Below are 14,592 nucleotides of genomic sequence, written 5' to 3' on the forward strand. Positions count from 1 at the left end.
GCACAGCTTATAAAGCCCCAGGCAGATCAATAAGAATCCCTGAATTTTAGTCTTTTCCCTCGAAGTAGGATATATCTGTACCTCTTGCCCGCACCTTGCTGGCATTAATCAGCTCCGTCATCCAGGGACTTAATATCCTCCTCACTTCTCCAGCTGTTTGTGTCTCTCCCCGGGGGAGGGCCGAAATGGCTGGACAGGCTGTCCAGCAGAAATGAGCGCTTGGGTTTTGTTTACTTACAATCCCTTTAGCAGTGTTCCATCAGGCTGTTTAGTGTCGCGTTCGGGACAGCGGGGGCTGTTAATGAATGCATTGCTCTGGGGACTCAGCCTTTGGCACGGAGCCCGATCTCTGGGCAGATCTATCTTCCATCCAGCCCACTTTCCCCACCGGGATATCTGACCACCTTACAATTCTCCCTGACTGGTGGGCTAGATAGAGCCTTAAAATCTCTCTTGCCTCTCCCTTAACAGACAAGAAAAAGCCATATTCCCCCCCTCTTCTTTCTACTCTTCCATCCGGCCCCCATCAAGCTGATATTTAAATTGGGCACTTTGTGGTCCAGGTTAGAGACTGGCACTTTTTATCTAGTTCAGCTGTTCTCGAACTGTGGGATCCCAAAGTGGGTTGTGACCCCATTTTAATGGGGTCACCAGAGCTGGCCAAAGCCTGAGCCCCACCGACCAGGGCCAAGGGCTTCAGCCCTTGGTGGCAGAGCTCAGGTTACAGGCCCCCCCTCCTGGGGCTGAAGCCCTTGGACTTTGGCTTTGGCCCCCACACCTGGGGTCATGTAGTAATTGTTGTTGTCAGAAGGGGGTCGCAGTGCAATAAAGTTTGAGAACCCCTGCTCTAGTTTTATGAAGATTAATGGCACTTCTGCTTGTGCATAAAGTGTATGGGAGGCTGGAAAAGGTAGTGTAGGTCGGTGCTGCCTCCTACAGGTGAGAAATGCATTCTTGTACCTTATTGCAACTCCCCCACTTAACCTCCCCGCCCACCCACCCCCGGCAGGTTTATGGTGTGTTGTACTGAAATGTTCTGGTCTTCAAATACTGCTGGCCACACGGGAGTTGATTTAGGCTATAAAACATTGCAACAATCCAGCAATGTTTGCATTGAAATAGCAACTTCCTGTGCAAGGTTTTGAAAGAGCTTCACAAACAATAAGAGCCTGATCCCTGGCCCACTGGCCAGACTCCCATTGATTTCAGTGCGGGGCAGGCCCGAAGTTTGAGAGCCTCCCTCCCAGCATCTTTGTAAGGTTGGTAAAGACTCTTAGTCCCAGATGGGGAAACAGAGAATTGAACGGTCCTGTTCACACTCCGACTACAGCCCTGATTTTGTAACTGGTTGTGGGTACCGCCAGATAATTCCAAGTCATCTGGTTCGGTGTGTGTCACCTTCACAACCATGTTGTCACATCCACCTCTATTTCTGCGCCCAGTGGTGGTGTCTAAGAGTACGTGTGGGGCATTCTATCTCATAGTGCCCCAGCAACTGCCTCTGACAAGGTCTGGGAGGCGGGAGGGTTGCTGACGAGCCCTACCTGTCACCTAGGATTATAGGCTCTCTTAAATCTTAAATCCCCTCACAGTGGCTATTTGGTGTCATGGAGACCTTCCTGCCTTTCCATGTTGCAGCACTCTCCAGCTTCTCTGTTACACCCCGACACAGAGCAGGGCAGACATGGCACCAGCCCGCAGAGCTCTCTCGGGCATTGCCTGGAAAGGAAACCGAGGCAAAGCGTTCAATCTATTCAGCTTAACAAAGATACTTCACAGCCTAGAAGTATCAACATGGGGAACAAATTGTTAATAATAGGCTCTTCTGTGTAGCAGAAAAAGGCCTAATACGATCCAATGGCTGGAAGTTGAAGCTAGACAAATTCAAACTGGAATAAGGTGTAAATTTTTAATGGTGAGTAATTAACCATTGGAACAATTTCCCCAGAGTTGTGGTGGACTCTCCATCACTGACCAATTGGATATTGTTCTAAAAGATCTGCCCTAGGGATTGCTTGGGGGCGTTCTCTGGCCGGTGCTATCAGGAGGCCAGACTAGATGATCACAATGGTCCCTTCTGGCCTTGGAATCCGTGAATCTGTGGAGTGAAGAGGCTCATGCCTGTCTTCCTTGCTATACTAGATGGTGCAAAGGACAGTTTTTGAGACAGGCTGAGCTCTGCCACTGGTGGGACAATGCTGTGGCTGTCTAGACTGGCAGCGACCAAGGAGGCTGACCCAGCCAGTTGTTTTGACACAGCCTTTCTGTGTGCAGTGCTGACAGTTGTCATGGAACAGAAATCCACTCATACAGGAGGTAATGCCCCCCCTGTGCACAAGAGGCTTTCTATAGTACTCTAGAGACTGGCCATCAACACAACAGTTGCTCCCTGGCAGAGTTCTGTGGCATTGGGAAGACCTCAGGGGCAGAAGCTGAGCTGGATAAGAAGCAAATGCTGACCCACATGATCAAGGTTGTCTTTGCTTCCGAAACAATGAAGGACTTTGAATGATTTCGGGAGTTCCCAACTGGTGCTGGGGATGGATGGAACTTGCTTCTCAGCCTCTCTTTTCCCAGTCGGGCCCAGGAGTTCTACACCCATAAGCCGTGCAGGCTTTGTTAGTCACAGAGAGGGTTTCAGGGACTGGCAAATTTGCCAAGGGTCACAAAGCAACAACATTGAAGGAATCTAGTTTGCACAGAGAGGCATCAGCAGGGATACTCTTAGACAGCAGGGACATGACTGGTGATCACATCAGCTGGGACTCACTTGGACCCTTCCAGCCTTTGCTAGCCTGGCTGATGGAGCCATGCCCCAGTTATGAGGATGCTGACAAATGAATAGCAGTTGAGGGTGCAGTGCCTCTGGGAGACTGGAGGGGCAGGCCAGAGGCCTGCAGAGGTGGAGTGACACTGAACTGAGATACAAATTGTTGCTGCTGGTCAGGACCATCCCTAGCTATTCTGGGGCCCTACGTAGCCCCCTCTCCCCCCACCGTGGGGAGTGTGTGTGGTGCCCCAGGCCTCCAGGGGGGCGGGGCTGGCTTGGGGGGCAGGGGGGAACCGCCCCCCAGCACTCACAGGTGGCGCAGCAGGGGCCGGGCTGCTGCGCTTCCCGCTGCTGGTGAGTGCAGGCCCGGCCCTGCTGCAGTCCTCAGGGGCGGGAAGGGGACAGAGCAGGGCGGGGGCTTTGGGGAAGGTGTGGAGTGAGGGCAGGGCTGGGGCAGAGCAGGGGCGGGAAGAGGCAGGGCTAGAGTGGACCAGGGGCAGGGGGTATGGGGAAGAGGCGGAGCAGGGGCTGGAACAGCACGCAGCTGCGCAGGGCACCTACGCAGCTGCGTACTTTGTGTATGGGTAGGGACAGCCCTCCTGCTGGTTGTGTGCTCCAAAACCTCTGGGAACGGACAGGATAGAACTACAGGGGCTGCTGATGGCCTTGTGGATAAGGTGGCTCTAGGACTCAGGGGTTAGTCCCCAGCTCTGCCCCAGACTTACTTCATCTCATCAGTCTGTGCTTCAGTTCCCCTTTTGCCCAACAGGGGTGGTTATTAAAGCTGGGCAGGTTTCCCTGGCCTGTGAGAGTTTTCAAAATGTTTTCCCATCCTGAAGCGGAACAAAAAGTTGAAATCTTGAAAACTTTCATAACCTGAGAAGCCACAAACCATTTGGACTGTGCCTGATGAAATGCTTCCTTCTGATCATTTCAAAACGTTTCATTTCAGTTCTGACCTTTGAAATGTTGTAGTCTTCTTTTTTTTCCCCAACTGTAAATTGAATCCCCAACAGCTCTATACTTAGCCTTCCTTCCTTCCATCTTAGATTGTCATCTCATTAGGCCAGGGCTTGATTCCCTCCTGGTCTGTCTCTGTGTGCACAGCATGTAGCACAAAGGGGCCCCTGACCTTGGCTGTGGCAGGTCAGTATTCCGTCTCAGCCTGTCTGGAGTTCTGCGCCCACTGCTGCTATGAGAACAAGGGTGGCAAGCCAGAGAGCAGATGCTCTGTGCTGGTACTTCGCTCACACTGCTGCTTTGGGGAAGCGGAGTGAAAACGCCATGCTGATGTGCTTGGGTCACATACCCTTAATTAATTTGCCTTTTAAATACTGATTGATCTGATGTCAGGCAATCATTACTGTATGTAATCACAAATGAAGCATTTACTTAGCAAGAAGCAACAAAGGGTCCTGTGGCACCTTTAAGATTCTGTTAGTCTTAACAGAACCCTCTGTTGCTTTTTACAGATTCAGACTAACACGGCTACCCCTCTGATACCATTTACTTAGCAGTGTTTCCTGGCCTTTGATATACTTCGACAAGGGCTATTAAAGAACATGACTTTTTATTAGAATAGAAAAAGTGCAGAACATTTTTCACACTGTCCAAAGGGGGCAAAAAGATACATTGAAGTGCAGTTCTGCTTTGTGCTTTCAGGAGGTAGGTGGCAGCTGATGGAAGGTTTGTGTCCTCGCAGTGCCCACAGGAACCAGTTCTGAGCACTGGTGCGGGGCTAGAATGACCAGATGTCCTGATTTTATAGGGACAGTCCCGTTCTTTGGGTCTTTTTCTTATATAGGCTCCTATTACCCCCCACCCACTGTCCCGATTTTTCTCACTTTCTGTCTGGTCACCTTACGTGGGGCAGCAGTGTGAGAAGAAAGGAACCGGATATTGTTACCATTGCACACGGGCAGGCTGCAGATGCGAGCTGGGGATTGAGACTAGAGCTTGAGAGGAGGGTTGCTAGAGACTCCATCATAATTTGTGGCAGTGTCTCAAACTGCTGACTCCAGCCTGTCTTTTGGGCCTCCGTCTCCTCCTGCCTGCCTTCCTCCTTCCCCTACTCCCACCTATATTTGGCCTCCTCTTCTGCCCTTCCCTCTGGTCCAGTGTGGCCACCTACTGGTCTGAAAAGGTGAGCATGCAGTCATCTCCTGGCCCCATCAGGGATCACATGGAGTCAGGGATGAGTTCCGCAGTGTTCTTTGCTGTCTTGTATCTCAGGGTTGTTGGTGCCTCTGAAGTTTTGGTAGGTCTTTGCCTTGAGCCAGCCCCTGCAGTGGATGGTCCCTGGGCCCTGCTTGGCATGGTGCCATCATCAGGTTGCCATGAATGTTGGCTTTCTGTGGGCAAAGCCCCACTGGGAGTTATTCACTGTGGGTAGGACTCACCCCTATTCAAAGGGGCAGCACAAGTCTAAGCACCACGGAGGTTGCACCGAAGTTCTTCTGCACAAGGGTGAAGTTCCACCTGGGAAGCCCTGTCTAGGGGACGTTATTCCCCTGGTCAGAGCTGTGACCTTGACTCTCTTTATGTATTTGTTTTCTATAAAGACACGTCTCTCTACTGCCGGCCATTCACTTGCTTCCCACCAAAGCCACTCATCAGAGCTATCCATGACTTCCAAGGAAGTAACCTGGAGTTAGTGCCGGGGAAGAGGGCCTTGTTTTAATGTGCTGAAGCCTACGGCTGCCCTGACATTACCAAATGTTCCTCCAGATGCCTGTGGCCTAATCTACCATAAAGCTGCCAGATAACCAGACCACAGTGCGGTTGGACTGCTCAGGGTTATGATAACCAATGAGATAAGCCTGGGTGTCCTATTCAGGTTCGGCAGGGAAACATTCACTGTCTGTGACCCTGGTACATCAGCTTGAAGAGTAGGTGTCTGAAAAGTTCGGTATGAACCCTGTTAAAGATCAGAGGCTACAAACTAAGGTCAACCTGTACATGGACTAGATCAGTGAGACTCAGGGTCAGGGTATCTGCACTGCAACCAGGGCCGGCTCCAGGCACCAGCCCACCAAGCATCTGCTTGGGGCGGGGCGCCTGGAGGGGGGCGGCGTGGCGGGGCGCTCAGGCCCGAGAGCGGGGCCACGACTGGGCTCGCCGCCCTCCCCGCGGTGTTCCCGCCGCCGGGGAGAGCGGAGCCGCAGCGGGCTCGCCGCCCTCCCCCCCAGCGCTCTGGATGGTCGGGGAGAGCGGGGCCCCGGCCAGGCTCGCCGCCCTCCCCCCGGCGCTCTGGCCGGTCGGGGAGAGCGGAGAGCCGCGGCAGGCTCGCCGCCCTCCCCCCAGCACTCTGGCCGCAGGGGGCTCTCCGCCCTCCCCCCGGAACTCTGGCCGCCGGGGGCTCTCCGCCCTCCCGCCGGCACTCTGGCCGCCGGGGATAGCAGAGTGTCCCGGCCAGGCTCGCCGCCCTGCTCCCGACACTCTGGCCACCAAGTCCAGCTCACCAGATTAGGGACAGCCTGTCAGCTGGTGGCAGGAGACCTTGACCGAGTCCTTCAGCCAATTGTATTGCACCTTTATGGACTTTATTTTCACATAGTCTGCTGGATCCTGCTGTCAGCTAGGTGATCAGAGACCTGCTGATGCACCTTCTGACTGTATCTGGCTGGTTTCCAGATAGCCAGAAGGGTCTTAATTTCCCTCTTGGACCAGGCTTTTCCACAGTGAGGGGTTGCTCTGCAGCTCATGGTATTGAGATGTTGGAACAACGGTGTAAGTGCTACGTTCAGCAAAAATGTGCCATAGTTAGACCATCCACCCAAGTGAAGTGAAAGGCTCAGTTATTTCCCTGACGACACAGGGTGATATCTGTCATTGAGCTGAATTTCTCTGGGCTCTGCTGTCAGTTTATTTCAGTGAAGCCACAATTCAGCAGGTTGCATATGAAGGGCTGAGCCTTGAAACTAAAGTTTTCCTTTATTTATTTCCACATAACCCCCACCTAAGAAAGCAAAAGGCAGGGGAGCAGGTGTCTCATGGAACCTGGAGTTCCCAGAGCCCCCCGTGCGGGGTAATATTGCTATGTGCTCAGCTGTTCTGATTTGTAATCTCCAGGGGTTACCATTTGCTTGTGACCCAGTCTTTCCAATCTAGCTCTATGCCGTCTGCCTTGGCTTTTTGTAAGGCTCCAGGTACTGTTCTCTCTAACTACCGGGTGCCCTCTGTTACTGTCTGGCAGCTGCTATTATGGGTTTGCATGTATATTGCAGTAGTGTGTAAAGGCCTCAGCCAGGCTGGGCCCCTTGTGCTGGACACTATACAAACACATAAGAACTGACCGTCCCTACCTAAAGAGCGTGTCTCGCTGGGCAGCCGTAGGCTCTCTGTGGTTGTGGAGCTGTGGTGGGTGCTGTTCATACATGCTGGGAGAGCTTACAGTCTAAACATGTCAGAGAGCCAAGGGCAGGAAGGGAAACAGAGGGACAGGGAGGAAAAGTGACTTGCTCATGGTCACACAGCACGTTAGTAGCACAGCTGCAAACTCAGGTCTCTCAGCTCCCCTGTGGATTTAGGTGGCTCACTTTAGACACCCAAGTTTGGATGTTTAGGCCTCGAACGTTGACCTCAACATAGCCATGGGTCACTCGTAGCCTTTGCGTGGGTCGGGGAACTTTAAAAAAAAACGGTAAAAAGCTACATTAGTGATTGAAACCAGTCACGTTCAGGCGGCAGCTGTAATGATTTGTAGGAGAGAGGAATGAAGTCCCCATGGTCCTGCATGACTAGACCCAAGCAGCCAGGGCTGGTAGGATAAGTTGTGCGAGGTCTTGTATACACGGGGAAGTTAGTGCACAGTACACTAGGGTGTGAATTGAAAGTGCATTAAGCTACTGCACACACTCCCAGTCCACAGTAAGCGTGTCCACACAGAGAGTTAGTACAGCTAACACCCTGAGTGACCACTCATAGCTACTCTGCACTAACCACGGCAGGCTTTTTCCCCATGTTCCCACGCCCTGAGTCAGACTTTAAGTGGCTATTTGAAACATACAACTAAGAAAAAAATAATCCAACAAATAAAAAACTCAAACAAGGAAATTAAATGCAAAAAAAAAAAATCAAGTTAGTGTAATGTGATGTTTGCGCACATACCATTTTGTCCAATGAAAAACTTTCAACTTCAAACAGCATCGTGAACTGGACAGTGCTGCCCACCTGTGCAGTTTCCCAGTCCAGTGGCTCAATAACTACTGACTGGTGCCAGCTGTATGCCAGAAAATCTACGGCGCATGCACCAGGGCCGGCTCTAGGCACCAGCAAACCAAGCACGTGCTTGGGGCAGCACATTTTCAGGGGCAGAATTCCGGCCATCGTTTTTTTTTTTTTTTTGCTTCAGGTGTCAAAAGCCTAGAGCCGGGCTGGCAGCAGCAGCGCGTGGTGCGCGCAGGGCACCCTGGGGCCACTGCGGTTCGTGCCGCAGGGGAGCAGCGCCCGCAATCGTGGCTGGACCGGGCAGGCTTCGAGCGGGGGACACTCAGGCTGGGGGCCACCCCGTGGGTCACAGGGAGCCGCCTGGAGGTGCTGCAGGGCGGCCGCCCCCCAGCACCACAGCCGGGGCTGGGCGAAGCGGCCCAAGCCGCCCAGGGACTGCGGCAGGGTGGCCAGAAGCAGCAGCAGCAGCAGCGGGGCCATAGAGGGCGGGGCGCTGCCGTGCGGGGCCCACATCCCACTCTCCGGGGCTCCACTCCCTCTGGGGCTACCCTGCCCCGGCTCCTCAGCCCCCTGCCAGAGCGGTCACCCGGCTCTGTCCTCCTGGGTCCGGCTGGTCCTGGAGGCGGGAGCCCTGGCTGGAGGGACCCTGGGCTGAGGTGAGCCCCGGGAGCCCCGCTGCTTACCCCGACCCTGCCAGTGCTGGATCGGCTGGAGGTGAGGGGGGAGCGGGTGGAGTCAGCACTGGTGGGGGGGATCCCAGGGCTGGAGCGGCAGGGGGGTGCGGGTGCGGGGGGAGAGAGTCCAGGGCTGGGGCGGCAGGGGGTGTGGGTGCGGGGGGAGAGAGCCCAGGGCTGGGGCGGTAGGGGGTGTGGGTGGGGGGAGAGAGAGACCAGGGCTGGGGCGGCAGGGGGTGTGGGTGGGGGGAGAGAGAGACCAGGGCTGGGGCAGCAGGGGGTGTGGGTGGGGGGAGAGAGAGACCAGGGCTGGGGCGGCAGAGGGTGCAGGTGGCGGGGGAGAGAGAGCATCCAGGGCTAGGGTGGGGGGCAGCCAAACATTTTTTTTGCTTGGGGGCAGCAAAAAACCTAGAGCCGGCCCTGGCATGCACAATGTGGCTGAGTTAATGTTACTGTTGCCGCCTTAGCATTGTATTTCCTGACCTTTTATTTTTCAAAGTGTGCATCCTTTATGTTGCTTTAGATGGAAATTATACACACAGTACATATATGTGCTCAACTCACTCTGGCGGGAATGGTGGGGTAACTGCATACACCCACATGCACTCTGCACCAGTGGGGGCACCGACCCCCCCGCCCAACTCCCACTACATAGGGGAGGGCACCGTGACACTGAGTTTAGCACGCTATAGAATTGCCGCTGGCTGAAGCTGTGTGGGAAATGCATTGAATTAGCACATCCACCACATTCCCTGGTCCTCCCCTGCTGGGCATGCTCACTGTCTGGGCTGTGCTTACTAGTTTGCCTATTGGTGTCCTATGCTACTGTGCCCCCCCCACTCCCCTCACTGGGGCTGAATAGAGCTGTGCAGGTGTTGGTGTGTGAGTAAGCAGGGACTGTTTGAATGGCTAAGGTTGCAAGGTGTTTAGTGTAGAAACGAAGTTTATAAGGGAATCAGATGAGCAGGGAAGCCTTATACTGCCAGTGAATTGTGTAACTGCACATACAGGAGCTGCAGCGCTGGGGGAGCCATAGAGAGACTTTCCTGGGCAGGCAGGACATGAAAGATGAGCTGAAGCTGCTTTCACTAGCCAGTGGTGTAAATCCTACAATCAGGGAAATTGCTTCTATTGCTAAAAATTGTGGTGGTGAAGTCCATTTATTTTTCATTTTTCTTGTGCTCTCGCGACCCCCTGGCACGAATCACTGTCTGCATGTCGATTAAATTTACACCAGACATTATCTTTCATGGCTCTAGTGCACGTATGTAAACTGTGCTTTTGGCCACTGCAATTCCGTAGCTCAGTGGTTTGCCCGTTGGTTGCGGATTGGACTGCACTCAACTCCAGGAAATCAGTCCTTTGCTAAGAAAATGCTCTGCATCGGCATCATTTGTGATGTTCATGCATGCCTCACCATGGGAATGAAAGCATGCTCTGTTACTACCTAGTGCTCAAGATCAGAAAGAAGGGGAGGAATGAGTCACCCCATCAAGAGCCAGTCATTCATTGGAGCCAGTCATTGGATCAAGTCTCTTTTTTCACCCCCTTCAGGAAACATGATGGTTTCTCCACTGGTTATTTATATGTTTGATTTTTTAAAATGGTATCATAGCTATGTGCACCTGAGGCAATTCCATCTAGTGGGTAAGGCACTGGCCTAAGCATCTGGAGACTTGGCTACTAACCTGCTGTGCAACCTTAGACAAGTCACTGTTCTGTGCCTCAGTTTCCCCTTTGTCAGTGTTGTCTATTTAGATTGTAAGGTCTTTGAGGGCACGGACTGTCTCTTGCTATGTGTATGTACAGCACCTGGCACACCAGGCCTTGGTCTTATTTGGGGCAGCTGTAAATGCTACTGCAGTACTAATATATAATACATGTGACAGTAAACAAGATCAAGTTCAACCCTGCCATCAGACAAGCCATTGGGCTGTCCTCCTGCTCCTGGTGGTTGTCTCAGAAGCTATAGTGTTATAACTGCAGAGTTGGCTAGTTTTGTGAGTTAGATCTGGCCTCAGAGGGTCTGGTTCCCATCGCACTTGTTGTATCAACTGGGCGTAACTCCAGGGAAGTCGGTTGTGTCGGTGTCAGACTGGTATGTGAGGTCAGAATCAAGCCCAGGGTATTTAATGATAGATGTTGTGAAACCTACAACAGATGTGGTGTTTTTAAAGATGGGTAACAAGCTGGATTTAAACAATAGTCAGTATCCATATGCTCACTCCAACCTAGACAGCCTCCCCCACTCAGGCACCCCAGCACATTTAGTCAAATGCACACGGTGAGCTGAACACATACATACCTTTAGAGACCCCCCACCCCATACAGACACATTCAGCTGCACCACCCCAGGCAGCCACACACCCACTTGCACAGTCAGACCCAGCTGCCCGGGTGCAAGCTGTCAGTTGCACACTGAGGCACACACTTGCTTTGGCACACGCTCACAGTGATACTCTCAGGCACACCCACGCTGGCACAGATCCCCTTGCTCAGATGCACACACGTGAAGACAGTCCCCGCAGGGCACAGTCACTGGCCCAGACACACTCACGCGGCCTGAGACACACGTTTGTGTGGCAGATGCACTCTGCCAGGTGTCATTGCAGTGTAACAGCCCTATCATGCTGAATTAATCTGGGATTCATCATGCTAGCCATGCGCGTAATGAATTTATTTGGTATTAATGTGGATGAAATATGTACTGTCCTTGCAGGGGAAATCGCACTGCCTATAAGCATTAGTTAAAAGGACCATTAAAATCAAACCTTCCTCAGATCCATTAGGCCAGTCTTTCATGCTGAAGAAGATAGAGCCTTGCTGTGTGAAATGTCATGCATAATTAGGTTGATTGCAGTTTTAAACTCTGCCCCTTCTTTCCCACCCCCTTCCCAGGCTCTCTCCACTGAGCACTCCCCTGCTGCTGAGATCTCTCCCGAGCTAGTTGGCGCATTATTCCTCACTGTTGCTCCATCCGTGTCAGAGCTGCCACTTGTTCTACTTTCAGGCGTTTTGGTACGAAATGCACGGCCTGTCAGCAAGGAATCCCCCCTACCCAGGTGGTACGGAAAGCCCAGGACTTTGTCTATCACCTGCACTGCTTTGCCTGTATCATCTGCAACCGCCAGCTGGCCACAGGCGATGAATTCTACCTCATGGAAGATGGGCGCCTGGTGTGCAAGGAGGACTACGAGACAGCCAAGCAGAACGGTAGGTGCTGAGCTCACCACGGAGAAGGGAAGGGGTCACGCCTAACAGGTGACACTGGGAATTCTACAACTGCAGAGTGGTCTGAGCCGGGATTATGGTTCAGCTGATTTTAGAGATTGGGGACATCTGCCAAATTCAGGGTCACATGAGGGTGTGTTTGGATGAAGATTTTGACAGTTGGTTTGTCTATGACAGGGGTCGGCAACCTTTCAGAAGTGCTGTGCCGAGTCTTCATTTATTCACTCTGATTTAAGGTTTCGATGCCAGTAATACATTTTAATGCTTTTAGAAGGTCTCTTTCTATAAGTCTATAATATAGAACTAAACTATTGTTGTATGTAAAGTAAATAAGGTTTTTAAAATGTTTAAGAAGCTTCATTTAAAATTAAATTAAAATGCAGAGCCCCCTGGAGCGGTGGCCAGGACCCGGGCAGTGTGATTGCCGCCGAAAAACAGCTCGTGTGCTGCCTTCGGCACGCGTGCCATAGGTTGCCTACCCCTGGTCTATGATGTTTAGGATTTTAAGGGGCCCCACTAGGGTCTGTTATTGAGTTAAGGAACTGTGGAATGTGGATCCAGATTCTGAACTGTATCCAGCTCCCAATTCTGTGGGGATGTTTGGTTCTGGGGCTGACCTTCAGGCTCTCATCTGGTTTTACTGTAAAATAATTGTGCTTATTCCCTGGTTCAGCAATGCACTTAAGCATGGGCCTAACTTTAAGACACAAACAGTCGCTTTGACATCAGTTGGGCTAATCACATGCATAAAGCTATACACGTGTCTAAGCCCTGTACAGCTAAATCAGGGCTCCGAGCCTCTTTTTCCTTGGATTCCTCTCCCTCCCATTTTTTTGTAACTGGGAACATTTGCAAGTAAACAGGATCTGTGTATCTTTAAGTTCCTGCTGTCTGTTGCCCACCTGAAATTCTAATCCTGCTGTGGCAATGACAGTTGGGTCAAAAGGATTATAAACTCCGGTGCAGAACGGACAGCTGTTGGAGCTTGACTCTTAGAAAATAAAGATCCTGTTTGCATGGGAATGCACATAGGGCCAGACTTTTAAAGGTTTTTAGGTGCTTAGAGATGCTGATCGGTGTCTAATATGGAAAGCATCATGCCACCTTGAGCTGCACTCTGGTCGCATCTCCTGAACTAAACAGGGCTAGGCCTGCTGAGTATTTTGAGAGGAGACCTTCAGGGAAAATCTAAATCTTGTAGCAAGTCGTGGTGATGGGTGAGGAGCTGGTACAACTTCCTTTGGTTTGTTAAATAGAACCAACCCCCAGCACGGTGGTAGGAGGCTCTGTGTGGCTGGTGGTGCTGTCTGTTGGATAAGATGCATCGGGGTCTTCACTACGTCTGGCCATTAAAGATGCAATGAGACTTTTGCAAGGGCAAAGGGTGTTAGCGCAGGGGTCCTGGCCAAAACTCCAATGTGAAGTAATCCCCTCTCACCTTAAATTCTCCTTGTCGGAGAATTGGCAAGGGAATGTGGTTCGTTTCCTGCCCCCAAGACACTTCTCTGTTGTGCATTGCTAAACAGTGCTGCATTTCTTCATTGCTTGGTGAAGTGACTCTTTAGATACAAGGCCAAACCCTGCCTGTTCGCTACTCCCAGTGAGGTTGCCTGGGTGTAACCCTGGGGAGAATTTGCTCCTTTGTTTGTAAAGCACGTTGAGGTCCTTTGGAAGGAACGGCGCTGTCACCAATGTTAGTAAAATAAGATAATCATTAAGTAAGACCCCGAATTTCCCTTCCCCTAGAAGCGAGTGACCTCTCAAGGGCACAGCTGCAGTACGTTGGTAGAACAATGCAGAGAAGCTTAACATTGAGAGGACAGTCCTAGGTTTGAGCCACAGGGACAGCATTGATAGCACAAACCAAATTCAGCTGGGCTGTAGGCAGGCGCAGCGCCACCCAAGGCAATAGCCTTGCACCTTACACTAGAGCTGAATTTGGCCCTAAGTTCCCATTTATCCATGTGAACCAAACAGGGCTCTGAAGAGCCAGTGGAGGTGAAAAACAAGGCTAGGGGAGGGAGGGTGAGAGAGAGACTATAGATCACAAAACAGTAATGAATCCACAGAGACGTCCCAACGGTGCCTGACTGAAATTAAAACTGAACTGGTCTTTAATGGATTTCATGTTGACAAGCCCTGACTTCTCATTAATTAAGGACTCTATTTTGACCTAATCAATTTGGTTAGGGTGATGCAATGCCTACTTGTACTGGACGGGGGGGCATGAATGTAATATTACTCAGATTCCATTACTGACTCCCCAAGCTAGCGATGGCCTTGGTGTCACGGTGTTTGACAGCCTAATAGCCAGTAGGAAAGAGAGAGAGACAGGCACAAAGTTTCCTGTCCAAGAGACAGGTGCCACTGTGCTGATTTCAGTGGGATTTCACCTGTGAATCTGAGAGGACTTGGGTCGTGTGGGTGGAGCCAGAGCTGAACATGGTTCCAAGTAAAGGACATTTTAGGCAAGACCCTTGTTCTGTGCTGGTCTCAGCCAATGCGGATCCACACACTGCTGCCATATAGCTTTATGGTCAAAACCAAACATGGCCCCTCCCAGCTTGCAGTATTATTTCTGAAGGCCTCCGTGGCATTCGTCTGGAAAAACGAATGCCAGCCAGAACCTGTTTTGGGCACTAAGGGGTAACCTGTCAGCTAGGAAAATGTCATTGCTACCAAGTTAGACACACATCTGGTGGGCATCACTGGGGCGGATAGAGATGTTGGAAGTGGTGCAGTTTTTCT

At 51.7% G+C, this 14,592-nt stretch overlaps 1 protein-coding gene across 1 annotated transcript in view; it reads left to right on the forward strand.

Moving 5' to 3' along the window:
* The window catches only part of LHX4 (LIM homeobox 4), a 65,677-nt gene that overhangs the window by 35,152 nt on the left and 15,933 nt on the right, over positions 1-14,592 (forward strand). The window contains exon 3 of the mRNA XM_054038103.1: positions 11,624-11,826. Coding sequence (XP_053894078.1) covers positions 11,624-11,826 — 203 coding nt within the window. The remainder of the gene's footprint in view (positions 1-11,623; positions 11,827-14,592) is intronic.

This window comes from Malaclemys terrapin, chromosome 8 (assembly GCF_027887155.1).
Source record: "Malaclemys terrapin pileata isolate rMalTer1 chromosome 8, rMalTer1.hap1, whole genome shotgun sequence".
NCBI classification, from domain to species: domain Eukaryota; kingdom Metazoa; phylum Chordata; order Testudines; family Emydidae; genus Malaclemys; species Malaclemys terrapin.